Genomic DNA, 22,216 nt, shown 5'->3' with positions numbered 1-22,216 from the left:
GGCTTAAGGTTAAGGTTAGGTTAAGGGCAGAGTATGTGAGTGGAGTGGAGGAGTGGCCAATTTGACTGAAGCTCAGAGCGAGATTCCCAAAGGCTGGAGCATCATCCTTCTCGCCCGCTTCGATTTCGCTCCAGTAGCGCTCACTTCACGAGCTCAGGGCATGCCCGGGCAAGCATGCATTTGTATTCAAGCCCCTTACTTTAACTACTAACATAGAGTTCATTCAAAATTTTCTTAAAGAAACTGATTAAACACACAGGTGCAAAATCAAGGTGACTTACAAAGATGAGGACCAAGAGCAAGAGAGGGAGTGTGGTGATGTAACTAAAGAATCATTGTGGAATCTGAAAAGAGATATATCTCGAAAGCATGATGGTGTACTTATTACGGGCACATGCTAAAAGAAAGGAACGAGGTGGGTGGCTAATTAAAGTGTGTCATTGTAGCAAAGTATTTATCAACTAAAAATCAGATCTCTTAAAAGTTTACCTCATTTTTGCTCTATTATCTATACAACACAATTGATTTGTCCCAATAGGCCTGGCATATTCCAACTTTCAAGGAGCTTTCTGTTTTGATTGGCATTTTTCATTGAATTTGTATTTAATTCTAAGTAAGTCACAGCCGATATGCGCAATTTATAGACTATGATTTAATACAACCAAATGTTGTTTAAATGCTGAGAGCTTAATGTCCCTGACTCCCTACCAGCCTAGTGTGTAGCACTCGCTAATGCTTCACAATGTATTTCTTTGTAAGCTATAGCCTTGAAATAATTGAAATAATATAGCATAAGTAATTCATTTCCATTCCTTCTTAGGCTCCATGTCTGGCTCCTGACCTATTTAGACTATGTACCAGTGTTGTAGTACTCGGGTCTCGAGTTCATCGGTCTTGGATACATTTGTACTCGGCCTTGACTTGTTCTAGGACAGTGAGGACTCATAATTTCTTCCTGAGACCAGCGGAGTAAAAAAACTCATAATTATCAGCTTCCATTCAGTCAGCACATAAAACCGCTTCACCAGGCCAAATATATACACTCCTTTCTGGAAACACTAAGACAGTATGTTAACAGTCTTTATATCTATTATAGACATGTTTCTGCAGTGGTGAACCTATAGGTCTTCAGTGTGTGACAGTGGTGAACCTATAGGTCTTCAGTATGTGACAGTGGTGAACCTATAGGTCTTCAGTGTGTGACCTATAGACCTTCAGTGTGTGACAGGTTAGTACAGTGGTGAACCTATAGGTCTTCAGGGTGTGACAGGTTAATACAGAGGTGAACCTATAGGTCGTCAGTGTGTGACAGTGGTGAACCTATAGGTCTTCAGTGTGTGACAGGTTAGTACAGTAAACTCGGACATAATAAAACATTAGTTCCCAATCATAAGAATACAAAAACACAACCATTAAGCATTTCCCAATCAAAATGTACAAAACCAACTTCATATGATATTTTTAAAATAGTTTAAATTTGACTCAACGTTCCATGACATAGAGTAAGGCATTGTTGGCAGAATAGATGGATGCAGTTCAATGCATGATTAATATAATTCACCATTATATGCCATTGAAGGAGTGGGTGAGTGACTGACTTTTTTCCCCTCATATCGGTGGCTATACACAGCTAGAGATGCAGGTGTCATTTGGTTAGCTAGCAAGAACTTGAATGAGTGTTACCCAGTTAGCATATCTCTTGCGTTCACAAATTCACTCTGGCTATCTACTCCAATATTAGAGAGCTCTCGACTGAGTGTGCCAGAGCGCAGAACAACTGATGAATTTACGAATGCGCAACACCCACTGAATATGACCAGTATCAGTAAATGTAGACAAAAAAAGTAAGAGTTAGTCAAGAACGCTCTAGATAAAGTGTAAAAAGCCTAACTAGCTCTGCTACTGTGAGTAAAATGGTCAGAGTGAGGTGTTCTCTCATTTGTGTTTGGAAGTAGCTAGCTATCAAGCTAGCCAACTCTAACCAGTTAGCTTTGGTGCTTGGTTGGGACAAGCATGCATTGGCAGACAAGCTGTAGAAGGACGAGGAGGCTACAATTTTGTGGCTTTTGGTGAATGCGTTCTAATGATCTAAAGTCACGCTGTTGCAACTTCCTGTAAACACACAGTCCAGTTCAAAGTGAATGATGGCAGGCCCATGTGACAAATGGCTTGTTTGTTTAAAGGCCAACTGTAGCTCTGATTGACTATAGCGCACCGGTCTGTGTAGACTCCGGTCCTGGACAAGACAGATGTTTTTATTTACTTTTTTATTTACTGCATTGTCCAAATGCACGGCCACTTTCCCACTCTGTATTGCTATAGAATTTTCAAAAATGCCTTAGTATACATAATTCCCAAACATTCTAATAATTTATGAAAATGTGATCGCTTGTCAGAAAATGTTTTTTAAAAAGTGTCATTCTTCCTGAGGGTGTATGTAGATGTCATGTTGCTAAAATGCTGTAAGCTCCACTTTAAATGCAACAATGTTTCACACACCCAAGTTATTTTCAAAGAGATGGCTAACACCACAAACACGCTGCAATAAAAAACACAGTTCCACTCACCAGATGATGATCATTTGAAACACAGCTTCTTGTTGACAGTTATTCTTGAAAAGAGAGAAGCTAACAAATTAGCAAACTAGCCTCTTTGATAACACCTGCTGCAGCTGCTGCAAACTGGCCAACAACAAATGCTAGCTAGACTGTGGGAAAACTACTGCTCGCTAATGCGCTGTTGGGCCTTCAAGAAGGCAGACGTTTCCATACATTTTGGAAAAGCGGTCCCACCCATTAAGTCAAAATGTGATTGGTTGATTCCACTGTCACTCCAATATTTTTCCCAAATACAGTTGAATGGCAGATGCCTCTATCTAGCTTCTGATGGACTTGCCAATGGCTGACTTATCCAGCTAGATTTATCTCCCCAGAGACCAGCAAAGAAAATCCTGATTGGATCTTTTTTTTCTCTTCAGTGTTAACCCTTTCCTTCAGAACAAATCAGAACATCATTGAAAATAATAATATAATTATCATTATTATTATATTATTATAATCATTATTTTATCAACTCTTAGCCCTTCTCTGAACGCGTAGAAGGCCCATTGTTCCCCACTGTGTTTGGGTTAGTAATATTTGTAGAATGGCTCTATTTTCCTCATCATACATTTCTTCACCATTCTGAATGTCTAAAGAATACACATGTTGTTCTGAAATATGAACACAGAAATACTGGACATTTTGAACTCTTGTTATTGTGGTGATTTGACAAAATTACAATCATGGTCTTGAATTGGACTCGCATTTTACTGGTCTCGGTCTTGACTCGGTCTCGGAAACCTCTTGTCACCCTCCCGGTCTCGGACACCCCCTCTTGACTCAGTGACTCGGATTCGATTTATTTGCATGAGCGATAAACGGGATTTCCTGCCACTAAACTCCGCTCACATACTCTGAATGAGGGTTATGGTTAGGTTAGGGGTTAGGGAAAATAGGATTTTGATTTGGAATACATTTTTACTCCCCAAAACGTCCTGAAAAGTGTGTGGTGTGGGTGTGTGTGTACATGGTTTCCAACCTTATCAGGTTGGACCAGAAGTCCTCACAAGGATAGTAAAACAAGGAACATTCAGACAAGTGGAAACATTTAGCCGATCCATACAAGGAAAAAGGCCTTTTCAGGGGTTAGGTTTGGGTTTAGGATTACATTTAGGGTTAGGGTTCAGGTAAAGGTTAGGTTTAAGAGGGTTTCTGTTTGTGCTGGTATCAAACCTTGGGTTGCACAGGCTTATTGCAACTTTCTGCTCTGTTTGTATATTGCAAATCAGTGTTAAGGTTAGGGTTAGGAGTTAGGGGAAATAGGATTTTGAGTGGGAATCAATGGTTTGGTCCGCACAAGCATAGTAAAATAAATAGGGACGGCTACTGTGTGTGTGGGCAGGGCTCTCTGCGTGTGTGTGTGCGTGTGTGTGCGCATGACCCCATTGCTCTCCCCTGTATGTGTATGTGTGACATTAGCATGAGCAATAAGGGTTGAGTCCTCGGTGTGTGTGTGCTGTATATATTGGTGATCTAGCATATCACACTCACCCTTTCTCTCAGAGCTGACTTACTTATGTACCTACTTGTATGAAAGAGATGATTGTTCCTCTCCTGTCCATCCTGTCCTCTCTAACCGAATGGCCATTGTGAATACTGAATACCTTTGCTGCCATTTTGAAACTATCCTCCTCTCTCTCCACCAGAGTTGACTACTTCATTTGTCGTGGTTTATCGTTCAAAGCAGCACCCACATGATGCCTGACCTTGAAATGGGTTTATTGTTACTTTTATTGGGGGTTTATTGAGGTTTTTTATAGATACATTGATGAATTTATCCAAACTCCAATGTTGTGTTTTGTCTTGTTTTATGCAGCGTGGACATGCTAAAGCAGATTGACTGAGGGGAGAAGAAGAGGTCTTATATGAACACACTGATATTTGAGTCCATTCCATTTTGATACAAAGATGATTTCCTTCTGAATATGGGGATAAAACTGTGATTAGACTTTTATTTTGAAGGTCTCTGTTCATTTGAAGTGCATGTTGGTTTGCTACAGACAGTATGACGTTTGTTTTGTTCCTGATTTGTACCACACAAGCCTCCATACTTTACCAACAAATGGGGGTTTGTTATGGGAAATGAAATTCAAAGTGTAAAGAAAACTCCTGTACCAGTCTACCAAACATGACTGACTGAAAGTGTTTATTGAGCTGTTGGGGTTTGACGCTCTATGATAATTCTGTCTTGTCGTGACTGATAGCTCAGCTATCACCGTAGCTAGAACACTCTCAGCGCTTGGCGGGGATGGAGTCCTGTAACCATTCCAAATCAGTACAACGAAATCAGTGCAAATGCATTGAATGACACTTTAATATCCAGCGAGCTGATTTAACGATATTCTATTTCTCAGCTGTGAGATCTCGGGAGGTTTAATCGAGAACTTGTCGTTTTCCTAATGACGTTGGATATTTTTCTTTATGCTTTTACGTTTTCCAAGATGGCTGACGTCGGTGAACTGAACGTGGCTCTTGAGACTGCTGAAGCGAATGCCACACCCCCTGCTCCAACCCCCGCCCCTTTCCCACCGTCCCGCCCCAAACCTGTCCACTCCACCATCACTGCTTGACTATGATGTGACATATGCAACAATTTTTTTGTTTGTTGGTAAAGATATTCTTTGTATCAGAGGGAGAGAGTGTGGGAGGGGGGCAATAGGGAAACGCAAATACATATTTTTTAAAATATCAAATGATGTTGATAAAATTATAACTGTCTTTTTTTTCATGTAAAAAGAAAAAAAGAATTACAACTGTTGCTAGTGCACATGTGCTGTAAATTGTTCTTTGGTGTAGTAAAAATCATCATGGTTTAGTCGTTTTTAAAAATCATTTACACCGAAGGTTCTAGTGTCTTATTTTAGTTAGCCTTCTGCTCCACCGCATTTTAAGAACCAGCTTAATATTTTTCTAAAGGGATTCTTTGAGAAAATGCATGCGTTTGCTGGAGAACTTTGAGTTTAGTGTTGCACAAGGACAGGCGTTGTCTCTGGCTTGCATCCCAAATGGCACCCTATTCCCGATATAGTGCACTACTTTTGACCCGGGCACACAAGGCCATACGGCTCTGGTCAAAAGTAGTAGTACTATAGTAGTAGTAGGGAGTAGGGTATCATTTGGGACACAGCCTCTGTCTTTCAGTTTCCATGGCTAAGTGAAAAACTTTTGGGGTGAAGGAGTGTACTTAGGTCTTGTACATGAGATTATGTAAATTGAGGAAATTAAAATGATAATTATATGACGATTACTTTTGATCTGTTACAGCTCGTGTATTTGAATTATTGAAAAGATATTAAAAAAATAAAATGCAATTGTTTAGTCCGGTGCAGTGTCTATGAGTAAATAGAATAAATCATTGTCCTATTAAAGTACTTATATAAGTGGTTGTCTTCTTTTGACATCAACATTTAGATGTTTCCAAAGTCAATGTATGGTCTGTTTCTTTTGCACCAATGTATAATGTACTGTATTGCTGCTTATACACTATGTTGTATACCCACATATTTCTGTGTATCTGTAAGATCTTCTGCACCAAAGAACACTTATTGCTGTTGATACACTATGTATACACTTCAGAAAGTATTCCCACCCCTTGACTTTTTCCACATTTTGTTGTGTTACAGGCTGAATATAAAATGGATTAGTTGCCGGAGAGGAAGGAAACAGCTCGGGGATTTCACCATGAGGCCAGTCAATGGTGACTTTAAAATAGTTACGGAGTTTAATGGCTGCAGGAGAAAACTGAAGATGGATCAACAACATTGTAGTTACTCCACAATACTTAACTTATTGACAGAGTAAAAAGAAGGAAGCCTGTATAGATTAAAAATATTCCAAAATATGCATCCTGTTTGGAACAAGGCACTAAAGTAATACTGCAAAATCTGTGGCAAAGCAATTAACTTTTTGTCCTGAATACAAAGTGTTTTGTTTGGGGTTAATTCAATAGAACACATTATTGAGTACCACTCTCCATATTTTCAGGCATGGTGGTCGCTGCATCATGTCATGGGTATGCTTGTAGAGTTTTTGTAGACAAAAAAGAAATGGAATAGAGCTAAGCACAGGCAAAATCCTAGAGGAAAACCTGGTTCTGTCTGCTTTCCACCAGATACTGGGAGATTAATTCACCTTTCAGCAGGACAATAACCTAAAACACAAGGCCAAATCTACACTAGAGTTGCTTACCAAGAAGACAGTGAATGTTCCTGAGTGGCCGAGTTACAGTTTTGACTTAAATCTGTTTGAAAATCTATGGCATGACCTGAAAATGGTGACCTGAAAATGAAAATGAGCTTGAAGAATTTTTAAAAGAATAATGGCAAATGTTGTACAATCAAATGTCGCCAATTGACATTACGGAGTTATTTTGTGTAGATCGTTCATATGACATTGAAATCCATTTTAATCACACTTTGTAACACAACGAAATGTGGAAAAAGTCAAGGGGTGTTATACTTTCTGAAGACATTGTATAATGATAGTCCTATAGCTGTGAGTGGGGACATGATGGGGTGAGGGGGTGCAGTCTTGTCCAATCTTAGCCATACAATATGGAGCAGGAGAATCTATCTCCCTGGGTAATTTCTCTCTGCACTGTGAATGTATCAGCATATTTCTCATAAGGCAGTTGGCCTGTGTGTGTGTGTGTGTGTGTGTGTGTGTGTGTGTGTGTGTGTGTGTGTGTGTGTGTGTGTGTGTGTGTGTGTGTGTGTGTGTGTGTGTGTGTGTGTGTGTGTGTGTGTGTGTGTGTGTGTGCTCACATTTGTCTCTCTGTATTACCATATTTCTCATCAGGGAGTTAGTAATTGAGATGTTTTGGGAGAATGTATGGTCCCATCAGCTTCCCTAGGTGCATTGCAGATAACATGCATCAGGGGGAAAACTGAAGCGGGAATTACCCAAGCAGCATGCCAGCACACAGACTATTTCTGCCCCTGCTATTTTTACACAGGGGTCAGAGGGTAATGGTTTTATTTCTGCCGCTGGCTCCTTTTACTGTATACCGAGAGAGAAAGGGAGGGGAGGGAGAGTATGTGTTTGTATCCCTCTGTCCCCATGTCAACTGGGAATTTGTCCTAAAGCAGTGACCCTCTGTGGGATTGAGGGATTGAGACAGTCCTTTCTCCATGACTTCTCTATTGTCACTCAAAACTAAATCCAGAGAGCAAAATATCATAGATATGTATCAATTAGACAGAGACTAAGAACAGAGGGAAAGGGATGTAGGCCTGATATATCTGCAGTATCAGTCAAAAGTTTGGACACACCTACTAATTCCAGGGTTTTTCTTTATTTTTACTATTTTCTACATTGTAGATTAATAGTGAAGACACCAAAACTAAGAATGCACACATGGAATCATGTAGTAACCAAAAAAATTTTAAACAAATCAAAATATTTTTTTTATTTGAGATTCTTCAAAGTAGCCACCCTTTGCCTTGATGACAGCTTTGTACACTCTTAGCATTCTCTCAACCAGCTTCATGAGGAAGTCACCTGGAATGCATTTCAATTAACAGATGTGCCTTGTTAAAAGTTCATTTGTGGAATTTCTTTCCTTCTTAATGCATTTGACCCAATCAAATTGTGTGACAAGGTAGGGCTGGAATACAGAAGATAGCCCTATTTGGTAAAATACCAAGTCTATATCATGGCAAGAACAGCTCAAATAAGCAAAAGGAAATGACAGTCCATCATTACTTTAAGACATGAATGTCAGTCAATAACATTACTTCAAGTCCAGCCGCAAAAACCATCAAGCGCTATGTTGAAATTGGCTCTCATGAGGACCGCCACAGGAGAGGAAGACCCAGAGTTACCTCTGCTGCATAGGATGAGTTCATTAGAGTTACCAGCCTCAGAAATTGCAGCCCAAATAATTGCTTCACAGAGTTCAAGTAACAGACACATCTCAACATCAACTGTTCAGAGGAGACTGCATGAATCAGGCCTTTATGGTCGATTTGCTGCAAAGAAACCCCTACTAAAGGACACCAATAATAAGAAGAGACTTGCTTGGGCCACAAATCACGAGCAATGGACATTAGACCGGTAGAAATCTGGCCTTGGGTCTGATGAGTCCAAATGTGAGATTTTTGGTTCCAACTGTTGTGTCTTTGTGAGAGGCAGAGTAGGTGAACTGATGATCTCTGCGTGTGTAGTTCCCACCGTGAAGCATGGAGGAGGAGATGTGATGGTGTGGGGGTGCTTAGTTGGTGACACTGTCAGTGATTTATTTAGAATTGAAGGCACACTTAACCAGCATGGCTACCACAGCATTCTGCAGCGATACACCATCCCATCTGGTTTGCGGATAGTGGGACTATCATTTGTTTTTTAACAAGACAATGACCCAGCACACCTCCAGGCTGTTTAAGGGCTATTTGACCAAGAAGGAGGGTGATGGAGTGCTGCATCAGATGTCCTGGCCTCCACAATCCTCTGACCTCAACCCAATTGAGATGGTTTGGGATGAGTTGGACCGCAGAGGGAAGGAAAAGCAGTCAACATGTGCTCAGCATATGTGGGAACTCCTTTGAGGCTGTTGGAAAAGCATTCCTCATGAAGCTGGTTGAGAGAATGACAGGAATGTGCAAAGCTGTCATCAAAGCCAAGGGTGCTTACCTTGAAGAGTTTAAAATATATTTCAATTTGCTTACTATATGATTCCATATGTGTTATTTCATAGTTTTGATGTCTTCACTATTATTCTACAATGTAGACAATAGTAAAAAATAAAGAAAAACACTGGAATTAGTCGGTGTGTCTAAACTTTTGACTGGTTCTGTATGTGCTAGACAAGAGGAATGAAGAGGCTTACTGTCTGTACACCACACTGTTTCTCTCTCTCTCACACATGCACACACACAGACACACACACTCACAGACACACACACACAGACACACAGACGTATCCCACCAGGATTAATAAGTGAATTGATGTAGGAGGCAGAGAGGAGGGGAGAGAGAGCGACCAGCAAGAAAACAATATGTCTTTTGTAACCCACTGTGACAGCGGGGCTACACGCCTTTCCCTCTTCCATAAATCATATCTTCACATTGTCAAGCAGCAAACAGAGCGAGGGAAGGAGGGAGGAGAAGGAGGGAGGGAGAGAGAGACAGAGGGGCCTTCCATCCATCCTCCTCTTCTTCTAAACAGGCACTTTCTCCCCCTCCATCAAAAATGTCTAAGTTAAAGTTGTTACTCAATATACACTGGCCCAATCGCCTGTCTCTCTGAGACCTTGAACCAACCCATAACCACTTCCATACACACTTTCAGGTTTGTCCTTGCTGATCTGAAAAGAGTGAAACTGTCAGAAAGCTGCCAACCTGGAGGGCTAGGTGTAGCTGGAATCATATTGCTGATACCTTTCTAATCCTCGCTTCTACTTTTAGTGCATCAGTAAGGAGTGAATGGCCTAAAGTTATGGGATCGGCCTTTGCTTCTCAAATGAAGGGTATACTTTGAAAGGGGACTCTGCAACCTTCATTCACCCTGCCCATACAGTACGTCTCTGTCCCCCAGAAACCCTTAGGTTGGGACCAGCAGCATTTAAGCGTAACACCTCTGGAGTATCCTTGCTGAAAGCCATGGATGACCAGTCCTTTGATGAGGGACTTGAAGGGGACACACAGCAAGGGGACACACTGCAAGGGGACACATAGATAGAGGGCAAACACAAAATATAATCACCAGTGACTTAAAGGATCTTAGGGGATGTTTCTGACATTCAGTAGGTGGTGACAGCTGCAGTTTACCGACTGCCCTTCTAGCTATAAATACTATGGATTATCAATAGCACCTTAATTACGGAGGAAGGGCTCATGGCTGTAGCAGAATGAGTGGAATGGTATCAAACACATGGTTTCTATGTGGGACTTTTTAGGAGTATTTTGTCACAGCTGGGATTGAAAATTGTCACAGAAACGAAACATGGTTTCCATTTGCTCCATTACAGATATTATTATGAGTCGTCCTCCCCTCAGCAGCCTCCACTGAAAGCAGGGTATGTTATTTCAAAATGAAAGACCATACGCTCCCACATATCATTCTCATAGTTCTCCCAGAATGAATTCTGTTCACTTCAAATGTATGATACGTGCTGTGGTGCTGACTTGCTGCACCCTCGACAACTACTGTGATTATTATTATTTGACCATGCTGGTCATTTATGAACATTTGAACATCTTGGCCATGTTCTGTTATAATCTCCACCCGGCACAGCCAGAAGAAGACTGGCCACCCCTCATAGCCTGGTTCCTCTCTAGGTTTCTTCCTAGGTTTTGGCCTTTCTAGGGAGTTTTTCCTCGCCACCGTGCTTCTACACCTGCATTGCTTGCTGTTTGGGGTTTTAGGCTGGGTTTCTGTACAGCACGTTGAGATATCAGCTGATGTACGAAGGGCTATATAAATACATTTGATTTGTTTTGTGTGGCGATGAAAGAACATTTTATTTTTCATCCCTAAGAGTGTCATGCTGACAGTGATCTGTATCAGAGAACAAACACTTGGTTGTGTTATTATTCCTTGGCAAACACACAGTATATTTCACAACCCCTCTGAAATGATTAAATGCACAGATTATTGTTTGAGCTGAAATGCATTATTCTCACAGAGCCAGAGATAAATAGCCAACATCATGTTCCGTTTATAGTAGACAACGATAATACACTCTAACTGCTGCACAAACACTCATTAATATGGCTGAGTGGTTCTTGTGGATTCCAACTGGTCTGTCAAATTAAGACATGATATTTCCAAATATCCAGATAAACTCCATTTCCTTGGTTCGGTGTGTTTTGAGTGAGATGAAGAGTTGACATGTCCTTACAGCAGTCTTTGCTGAACAGGTTTCATCCAGTCAGTGCTAGTGGTGATATTCCCAAACATTCCCAACGAGGAGGAGGGAAGTTGGGAAAACTACAACGATTCCCTCCCCTCCTCACTATCGGATAGTGGTGACACTAAAGGAGCAAGCCTCGGCTTATAGTTATTTCGTTTCTGTGACCATTTCCAATCCCAGCTGTGACAAAATAGTCCTGCAAAGCCCACGAGTCCAGTATGTCATTGTCATGTTGTCCAATGGGAAAGAGAGTATGTGGGGTATTCACTCTCCTGCAACTGTGCCCAATCTCTCTCATGTCTCCTACCCTCGTTTTTCTCTACCCCCTCTCTCCCTCTATCCAGTCTCACACTTTCTTCTCATCCCCTTATTCTTTCCCTCTTCCAGTGTCTGTGAAGTAGGGGTGAGCGGTGGTGTGAGGGGCAGATGGGTGGACAGTGTATCCCCCCCCCCCCCTTGCTAGGACAGTGTCTCCATCTCAAACTGGGTGTGTCCATGTCCGTTAGATGTGGTCGCAGTATTGGACCAGGCCTCAGCCGGGCGAGTGTTACCCGATTTAGGAGCCTCCCCTTGGGGTGGGTGTGTGATGGTTAGAGGTCCAGGGTCGGTTCCTGTGGGGGGTTCGGGCAGGGTGGGCTCGGGGGGCTTGCGGTCGTAGTAGAGGGCCCAGAGCAGGGTTAGGGTCAGGGTCATGGCCAGAATCTGGGCCACTCCTATAGACACACCCAGGAACCGCAGCACCTGCAGTTGCTTAGTCCCCCGGATGAAACTGTAGATCTTCGGCCCGCAGCCCTGTAGTACACACACACACACACACACACAGACACAGACACAGACAGAGACAGACAGACAGACAGACAGACAGACAGACAGACAGACAGACAGACAGACAAAGGAACACAATAAGGGCTTGTCATTTTAAGAGTTTAAGCTTTTTCATGTTGAAATACATTTGATCCATGTTATATTAATGTTACATTTCTGTAATATTCATGTTGTTTCAATGTTTGAGTCTGTCTGTCTTGCCAGGGGCAGACCTCCCATACTAAGTCTGTGAGCTGTACATCTGCTGTAGGAACAAAATGAAAACGCTCTCTCATCCTATCACATGGATGACATGTACATGGAGAGAAAGAAAGAGAGGGGGAGAGAGTGGGAGAAAGAGAGATGTAGGGGAAGGGAGGAAGGTGGTTGAGAAGTGTAGAAAGAGAGGGAATAGTAGTGGAGGTGTAGAAAGGCCAGTCTATTACTTCCTGACTGGGGGATATTCACTATTGGGCTGCTACATACCAGATCTACTCTACACCTTACTGCTGCCAGAGAGAGAGCGAGAGAGAGAGAGAGAGAGAGAGAGAGAGAGAGGTGGGAGAGAGAGTGAGAGAAAAGTGGGAGGAAAGGAGAAAGGGTAGTAAACGTGGGGGGAGAGAGATGTGATAAAGAAAGAGAGAGAAAACAGACAGGAGATAGAAAGGATACTCCATACATTCCCCTTGACTCCCTCCTCTACTGACTGACTCCATCCTGACTCCCTCCTCTACTGACTGACTCCATCCTGACTCCCTCCTCTACTGACTGACTCCATCCTGACTCCCTCCTCTACTGACTGACTCCATCCTGACTCCCTCCTCTACTGACTGACTCCATCCTGACTCCCTCCTCTACTGACTGACTCCATCCTGACTCCCTCCTCTACTGACTGACTCCATCCTGACTCCCTCCTCTACTGACTGACTCCATCCTGACTCCCTCCTCTACTGACTGACTCCATCCTGACTCCCTCCTCTACTGACTGACTCCATCCTGACTCCCTCCTCTACTGACTGACTCCATCCTGACTCCCTCCTCTACTGACTGACTCCATCCTGACTCCCTCCTCTACTGACTGACTCCATCCTGACTCCCTCCTCTACTGACTGACTCCATCCTGACTCCCTCCTCTACAGACTGACTCATCCTCACTACACACAGCATCTCTTTGTCCCTCTGTATGCCTGGTTCTACTTAGTGAGGCGTAGCAGCAGCACACATTTCATAAGAACCTCTCAGAGTTGACATTTAACACAATTAGTAGCCTCTCTCTCCCCCTTTTACTGTATCGGCACTCTCTTTACCTCCTCCTCCCTTTCCCCCACCCCCATTTCCTTCTCTTTTTCCAGTGTCACAACCTCCCCTTTCTCCACCCTCTACCTCCATCTTTCCCAGGCAAGCCAGTCCAGGTGTGTATTTTTGTTTATTATTTACAACGATGGTCTACACCGGCCAAACTTGGATGACGCTGGGGCTATTGTGCGCCGCCCTATGGGACTACCAATCACGGCCGGTTGTGATACAGTCTGGATTTGAACCAGGTTGTCTGCAGTGACACCTGAGATGAAGCATCTTAGACCACAGCACCACTTGGAAGCCCCTGTATGTGTATGTCAGGCAGGAACACCATGTCACCCAGCATTTCTCACCCAGGTGACAATGGGCAGCCTGGCAGTCTGCACCGGGCACACCGGGCTTGCTAGAACCTTGTTAGAGACACACCACTTGGCCTGGACCATGGGGAGGGGAACAGGTTAACAGTGTTGACTAAACACAGCAGACAGACATGTTGAGGTGGAGGTGGTCAGACATGGGATAAAGGACAGGGTTGGTTTGGGGTTAAACCAGGACAGTGGTTGAGCTGTAGATGGGATAGGGGACAGGGTTGGTTTGGGGTTAGACCAGGACAATGGTTGAGCTGTAGATGGGATATAGGACAGGGATGGTTTGGGGTTAGACCAGGACAGTGGTTGAGCTGTAGATGGGATAGGGGACAGGGATGGTTTGGGGTTAGACCAGGACAGTGACTGAGCTGTAGATGGGAGAGGGGACAGGGATGGTTTGGGGTTAGACCAGGACAGTGGTTGAGCTGTAGATTGGATAGGGGACTGGGTTGGTTTGGGGTTAGACCAGGACAGTGGTTGAGCTGTAGATGGGATAGGGGACAGGGTTGGTTTGGGGTTAGACCAGGACAGTGGTTGAGCTGTAGATGGGGAGATGAGGGTGTTTCCCTCTGAGGAAAGAAGACTGAGTGTGTGCGGCCCTACCTGCCTGCTTGCCGGCATGACTGCCTGTTGCCTGCCTGCATGACTGCCTGTTTGCCTGCCCTACTGCCTGCCTACCTGCCTGTCTGTTTGCCTGCCTGCCTGCTTGCCTGTCTGCCTACCTGCCTGCATGCCTGCCTGCCTACCTACCTGCCTACCTACCTGCCTGCTTGCCTGCCTACCTGCCTGCCTGTCTGTTTGCCTGCCTGCCTGTTTGCCTGTCTGTTTGCCTGCCTACCTACCTTTCTGCCTGTGTGCCTGCCTGTGTGTTTGTGTGGGTGTGTGATAGAAAGGTGAGTTATTAAAATAGAAATAGAGAGAGAGACTCTAGGGTGAAAGTTTGCTTTGTATTCTCTCTGTATCCTACTGGCAGGCTAGCTGGCATTGTTTGTCGTACCTCACCCCCTACTAGACTTTGTTTGTGTGTTCCCCTCAGCCCCGGACCACGGCATACCTTGTCCCCTGATGGGCTTGATGAGGCGTAATAGCTGCACTCTGTCTCAACAATCTGGCAACCGCGGCAGCCAGAAGGCACACTATGCTATCAAGCCTGTGATTGGCTCTAATTGAGTTGTATGGATTTCTCTCCACCATTGAACATGGCAGGTCATTTCAGGCTGCAAATAGACATCCCATTGGAAACAGGTTGTTGTGAATGTATTAAGTGGAAAACTCCAACTCCAAGAAAATCATCTCCACTCCATTTAGAATGTAAGTAACCTATTTCAAAAAGTGTCTTGTTATTGTTTCTGTTTCTTCTGAACTAACAGGTTTACTCAATTGGCGAATGGGAATATGTAAGCCTGTGTGTCCCTTTCTGATGATATCACAGGGGAAGGTACATAATTGGCAATTGGCAGATCCACCTGGGGCTACAGAGAGCTGTAATGATCACCTGTAATGATCCTAACTCTTTTCAGGGTGGGGTCAGAGGGTTCAGTAGGTGAACAGTTCACCAGAGGTAAAGCCACAACCTAACACTTACTATAAGGTCAGAGGGTCACTGGGGCACTCCTGGGGACACTCACCTCTTGGTGAAGGTCACTGAGGTCACGGTAGTGGGCGTGGCGAGCACATCCTGGATACTGATTGGAGCAGCAAGAGTCTGGTGGCCATTCCATCTCTGTCATCTCCAGCCAATCGGTGAAGTAGATGACCCCGCAGCACTTAAACTGGGGAACACACAGTCAAAGAAAGTTTACTTACATTAGCAACCCTTTATAACTAGCAATCTTGCATATTCAAGCACTAAACCACTAATAACCTCTAATAAATACATGTAATATCTTATTAAAATGTTGCTCTTGGGTTATGATATAAAACCATGATATAAAACCACTAAGTGTTTGTGTAGATGTGTGTGGCCTCTGGGGTAGTGACCTCTCACCTCAGTCTGGAAGGTGTTCCAGGTGTGTGTTAGCCACTGGTAACGCTGCAGGCCATAGTTGGGCATCCTGGACTTCAGACTGATCATATCTGACCTCTGAACTGAGGGCTTGGACAGAACATAACAGTGTAACTCCATTAAGGCTGTCCCTGACTAAGAAACCGTATTTTTCCATATATAGGCACATCCTATGTGTTTCAATTAAATCAACTACGGTGCATTCGAAAAGAATTCAGACCCCTTGACTTTTTACACATTTTGTTACATTACAGCCTTATTCTAAAGATGGATTAAATAAATAAACAATTATCATCAATCTACAAACAATACCTCATAATGACAAAGTGGAAACAGGTTTTTAGATTTTTTTGTAAATGTATATAAAATTATGATACTTAAGTATCAAAAATAAAAGTAAAAGTATATTATTTCAAATTCCTTATATGAAGCAAACCAGCCGGGCACGATTTCTTTTTGTTTTCTTTTTTTTTCCGGATAGCCAGGGGCACTCTCCAACACTCATCATTTACAAAATGAAGCATTTGTGTTTAATGAGTCCGCCAGATCAGATGCAGTAGGGATGACCAGGGATTTTCTCTTTTAAGAGCGTGAATTGGACAATTGTCCTGTCCTGCTAAACATTCAAAAGTTAGTACTACTTTTGGGTGTCAGGGAAAATGTACGGAGAAAGTATAAACATTTCTTTAGGAATGTTGTGAAGTTAAAGTAAAAGTTGTCAAAAATATAAAAAGTAAAGTACAGATACCCAAAAAAACTTCTTAAGTAGTACTTTAAAGTATTTTTACTTAAGTTCTTTAAACCACTGCCACAAATCAGGCCTTTATGGAAGAGTGGCCACACTCTTCAGTACAAGGCACATGACAGCCTGCTGGAACTTTCTGAAAAGGCACCTAAAGGACTCTCAGACCATGAGAAACAAAATTCTCTGGTCTGATGAAACCAAGATTGAACTCTTTGGCCTGAATGCTAAGCGTTACGTCTGGAGGAAACCTGGCACCATCCCTACGGTGAAGCATGGTGGTGGCAGCATCATGCTGTGGAGATGTTTTTCAGCGGCTGGGACTGGGAGACTACTGTAGTCACGATCTAGGGAAAGATGAACGGAGCAAAGTATAGAGATATTCTTGATGAAAACCTGCACCATCCCCTCTGTGCAGCGACACTCCCCATCCAACCTGACAGAGCTTTAGAGGATCTGCAGAGAATAATGGGAGAAACTCCCCAAATACAGGTGTGCCAAGCTTGTAGCATCATACCCAAAAGACTCAAGGTTGTAATCGCTGCCAAAGGTACTTCAACAAGTACTGAGTACTGAAGTAACAAGTACTGAATACTTATGTAAATGTGATATCAGCTTTTTTTTTTAAATACATTTGCAAATATAAAAAAATGTAAAAAAACGTTTTTGCTTTGTCATTATGGGGTATTGTGTGTAGATCATTGAAAAAACAAAATGTAATCAATTTTAGAATAAGGCTGTAATGTAACAAAATGTGGAAAAACTCAAGGGGTCTGAATACTTTCCAAATGCACTGTATATGCAGTGAGATTGTCTGATGCTTTAAGCGCACTGTTTGATGAAATAATTAAGACACACAAATGACTAGAGGGAGTCCAACCGCAATTTATTTGAGTGTGCCAGGCCGGGCTCAGACTTTTGCGCTGTATAAAATAAAAAAGAGTGACTAGCACCGGTTGTCTCTCCCTGCTGCAGGACCACCACATAACATCAACAGTGTTTATCGCGCTGTCCGTGTTGCTGAAGCTGCAACATAATTCCAGCCGTATCTGGCTGAAAAGTTCTGTTACCCAAATCCCTCATTTGTTTAGGAATAACAGTCCCTATTCTCTCAACCCTTGCTCTCTTTACGTGACACATATAGCATATCTTTATCACACCAATAAATTGGCTATAGCAAACTCTGAACACCGTAACACGCGTGACAGCAAAATGGATGCAAAGAAGGTGACAAATCAACTCGAAACGGGGGGATGTTAACTGGTTGCTCTGGAGGTAAAAGAAATGTGTGGAATAAATTAGTTGTGGAAAATACTGGAGATCAAGAAAAAGATGGTAAGGAGCAAGCTCTGTGTGCATATTTTATGTGCCAAACAGGAGCTGTTAGATTACAATATAATTTCTCTGACCGTTTGGAACACTGTAAACAACACTAAATAAATTATAAGCATAACAGAGAGTCTGTTGCAATTTCCAAAATGGAACCGTTTATTTATTGTTTATGCTAAGTATTCAAAGTTCGCGTTGTTTTATTTTAAAATTAAAATGCTTGATTGCATGAATGACTCATATGCTGTGTGATGACATGAACGAATTGATTGATTGATTGATTGATTGATTGATTGATACAGTACTATAGCTTATATAAGTATTGAAATATAGGCCGAAGTACGTTACGGTATCAAGTCCTAACAGGATGTGCTCTTAGGCCTGCAGCTCGATGGTGGTTATACAAGGCTGCTGTACTAAGCCTACTGATGATAATGACATTACTTATTATAATACTAACAATGATCATAACGATAATAGTAATACCAACAATAAGAAGGAGATCAAGGAAAAAGGAGAGTTATTATAATTATTATAAATATAATTTGTCTGATCATTTGGAACAGTGTAAACAACACTAAATAAATTATAACTAATACCAGAGAGGCGGTTTTAACGAGATAAAAAGTGTAAAGCCTTTATTACAGCATAGCAAAGATTGAACAACAGCCGAATTTGTGAAATGATTTAACCGACATGTTGTGGTTGGTGCTCACGAAGGCTTGGTGCTCACAGAATTAGTATGCTATGAATCAAACACTCAAACAGGCAATATAAGCAGGATCTGTATTATTTTTGTAAATATATATGGATGATTTATAAAGCTTATTATTGATTATAGACCTAATTATGTTGTGATTTCCTCTCTCCTCACGTTTCTTAGACAATTAAGGCAAAGGCTGTTTTCTCTGCCTCCGCCACATTGTTCTCAACACCAATATGCTGGTTAACTTTGCTATTATGCACATAGCGACAACAGCACACTGACGTGTTTCAGAACCGGGAACAGCGACCACTATCCAACACGGGAGAACCCGAATCTGTTATAAAATTATATTATTTTTATTAGAGTTGCACCATTGTTCCTACTTAATATAACCATAGACACTTTCAGTAGCACATGTCTTAGAGTGATGGACTGTACCATCCTGTCACGTTCGCTGGAAGAATTATCAGACCAAACTGCAGCGCGATGTGGTTTCCACATAATATTTAGAGCCCTTATTTTCTATGGTAGAGTAGGTCAGGGCGTGACTGGGGGGTTTCTAGTTATTCTTTTCTATGTGGGGTTCTAGTTTAGTTGTTCTATGTTGGTGTTTGGTATGATTCCCAATTAGAGGCAGCAGGCTATCGTTGTCTCTAATTGGGGATCATATTTAAGTAGCATTTTGTCCACCTGTGTTTTTATGGGATATTGTTTTGAGTTAGTGCACGTAGCACCTCTGTAGTCACGGTTCGTTGTTTGTTTCATTCTTTCTTTGTTGTTTTGTGCGTTTTCAAATAAATATTATGTGGAAACCATATCGCGCTGCAGTTTGGTCCGATAATTATTCCAGCGAACGTGACACATCCCCACAATGGATCAGTCCACTCAGACCGTCGTGAATCAGACAGGTGTCTTGTACGCCATGATATTTTATTTTTGCTACTGCTCGACTAACGAAATCTCGGTCGACCAACAGCCTATCGACCAAACAATCGACCAGTCGAATAAATGGGGTCAGCACTAAACTCCATTTCACTCAGCATAGTTATTCAGTTCAGCTATATATTTCAGTTCAACTTCAGCTGAGAACATTTCCTGTACAGTTCATGTATTACCACAAGACACTCAACAGAAAGCCATGAAACCGTACTGGAGCAACAGTCACAGTGTATATTTAGCTACCAGCTCTCTGTTTCAAGCCTAGTTATATAGTCCAATTCTTTGACCATGCCTCAAATATTTTCAAACACTCAACTTCTGACTCTCTCCTCTAGTGTTTCCCAGGCCTCCAACACTCCGGTATGTAGTGGCTGAGGTTGACAACGGCTTGTTGTCTAAACAATTACCCCTGTCTGGGCTCTGGGGAACCAGACCAGAGCTGTTCCGCAGACCCACAGTCTGACACACTTACCATGCATAACTTATCCCTGTCTCCTCTCCAATAAAACCTCCACCTAACACACCCTTGGGCCTCTCTCCTCTAGTCTTGTAATGAGATTGTGAGAAGCATAATATGACCCAGGTTACCCAGAATTACCCTGAGGCCAGGTTGGTGCTACCTTGGTGCTACCCTATCAGGGTTCTGATAAAGGACAAGGCACAAAGACTACAATACCCACAACCCCCCTGCGGCATGGCAGTTATGTCACACTGAGGGAGGCGGGTGACACTGTGGACTCAAAGGCTAGGTGCTAAACACACACACACATCCTCAGGCTTGTAGCCAAGTACCAAACACACATACACCTTTCTCAGTTTGCCATACACACTGCTCTAGCCAGTGACCAGGTGCTGCACACACACGGACACAAACACACCTGCGCGGTTGGAGCGAGTCCCACCTACTGTGATGGGACATCAAAGCCACTGTGGGCTCTTTCATGGTGGAGAGATAAGCCCCTGGCCCAGTGGAGGGGCAGCCCTGTAGGGGAGAACCCGTTGTAATAGAGAGCCCTGCCCATTGTGTTCAAACACCCACACCCTGAGCAGGAGGGAGAGAGGAGGCAGGCGGAGGGATGGGAACGGGGGACACAATTATACCCTATCTCAGGGGTATTCAACTCTTACCCTACGAGGTCCGGAGCCTGCTGGTTTTCTGTTCTACCTGATCAATAATTGCACCCACCTGGTGTCCCAGATCTAAATCAGTCCCTGATTAGAGGGGTACAATGAAAAAATGCAGTGGAACCTGGTTTCACCCAACAACACTTTAGGGACATTGTGAAATTTTGAGACGTTGGACGTTTCTTTTAGTTAGATTTTTTGGTTGTTTATATATAGCACCAGTACCATTTCCCTGTGCTCGTTGGCCTGTGCCCTGCACTGGCCATGTTGTTTATTGGGTAGCCCAAGTAAGCAGAGAAAGAGGCAAGCTCTCTGAGCAGAGCAGAACATGACTGGCATTTATGTTTATTCATAGCACAGAACAAAATACAGACAGGCCTATAAGGATAGCCCCCACACATAGAGCTGCAGCATAGAGATACAGCATATAGAAAATCATTGCCGCACTCACCTCGTCATACGTCCACACCCCACTGGCCAACTCTACACAGAAGATCACCAACAGACTGCCAAAGTACTGAGGAGAAAGAGAAAGAGGGAGAGAGAGAGAGAGAGAGAGAGAGAGAGAGAGAGAGAGAATGTTAGTGTTGAGGCTAGACAGAGATGTACTGTGTAGTGTCTTGTCTGGGTGATTGATCGTCATGGTGGATGGTGGGAGAAAGTGCTTTCACACACAATGAGAAGTGATGTTATGTTCTTCAATCTCCAGACGCCTGTTCCACTCATGTCACATACACGCACATACACACTGACACACATTACACACACAGATACACACACCTATTTCCACAATTTCACATAAACAAAAAACATTAAAATGTTCAATCATTCAGACTTTCATGTAAACACAACTGTGCAAACACACACAAACACACACACACACACACACACACACACACCAGACAAACACACACACAGGTCTTATGAAGAGTGATGCGTGTGTCAGCTATTCTATTGGGGGCATGTTAGTGGTACAGGCTTTGTCTGACAGCCTGTTTGTTTGGAGTGTAAATATTATTGGCAGACAGATGGCTCTGCCTCGCCTTTGTTAGTGCTACACTCCATTTAGAGCAGGCCAGTCCCAAACAACACAGACACACACTCACACACCTCTCACCCAGAAACTCATCTCACCACTCAAAAAAAATCTCCCCTGTCTTCTTCTCTCGGTGTGACCTTTTCACCCTTCGAACCCCCCTCTAACACACTCCTTCACGCATATACCAAGACATACACAATCAGTACTTCAATACTTCACCATTCTACAAGGACGGTTTCCAGGTGTGAATAGAATATGAAACTTCCCTTGACCCCTTCTAGCTTCAATACACACTGAGTGTACAAAACATTAAGAACACCTGCTCTTTCCATGACATAGACTGACCAGGTGAATCCAGGTGAAAGCTATGATCCCTTATTGATGTCACTTGTTAAATCCACTTCCATCAGT

General features: G+C 42.9%; 1 protein-coding gene across 2 annotated transcripts in view; it reads right to left on the bottom strand.

The window, feature by feature from the left end:
- Positions 1 to 11,027: 11,027 nt before the first annotated feature.
- The window catches only part of LOC139393069 (tetraspanin-12-like), a 16,575-nt gene continuing 5,386 nt past the window's right edge, over positions 11,028 to 22,216 (bottom strand). For both annotated transcript variants that reach the window (XM_071141410.1, XM_071141411.1), the window contains exons 6-9: positions 21,218 to 21,283; positions 15,908 to 16,015; positions 15,549 to 15,692; positions 11,028 to 12,241 (exon numbers count right to left, since the gene is read on the bottom strand). In XM_071141410.1, coding sequence (XP_070997511.1) covers positions 11,909 to 12,241; positions 15,549 to 15,692; positions 15,908 to 16,015; positions 21,218 to 21,283 — 651 coding nt within the window. In that variant the 3' untranslated portion in view covers positions 11,028 to 11,908. The remainder of the gene's footprint in view (positions 12,242 to 15,548; positions 15,693 to 15,907; positions 16,016 to 21,217; positions 21,284 to 22,216) is intronic.

This window comes from Oncorhynchus clarkii, chromosome 33 (genome assembly GCF_045791955.1).
Source record: "Oncorhynchus clarkii lewisi isolate Uvic-CL-2024 chromosome 33, UVic_Ocla_1.0, whole genome shotgun sequence".
Lineage (NCBI taxonomy): Eukaryota > Metazoa > Chordata > Actinopteri > Salmoniformes > Salmonidae > Oncorhynchus > Oncorhynchus clarkii.
This window is presented reverse-complemented; position numbering and strand designations above follow the sequence as displayed.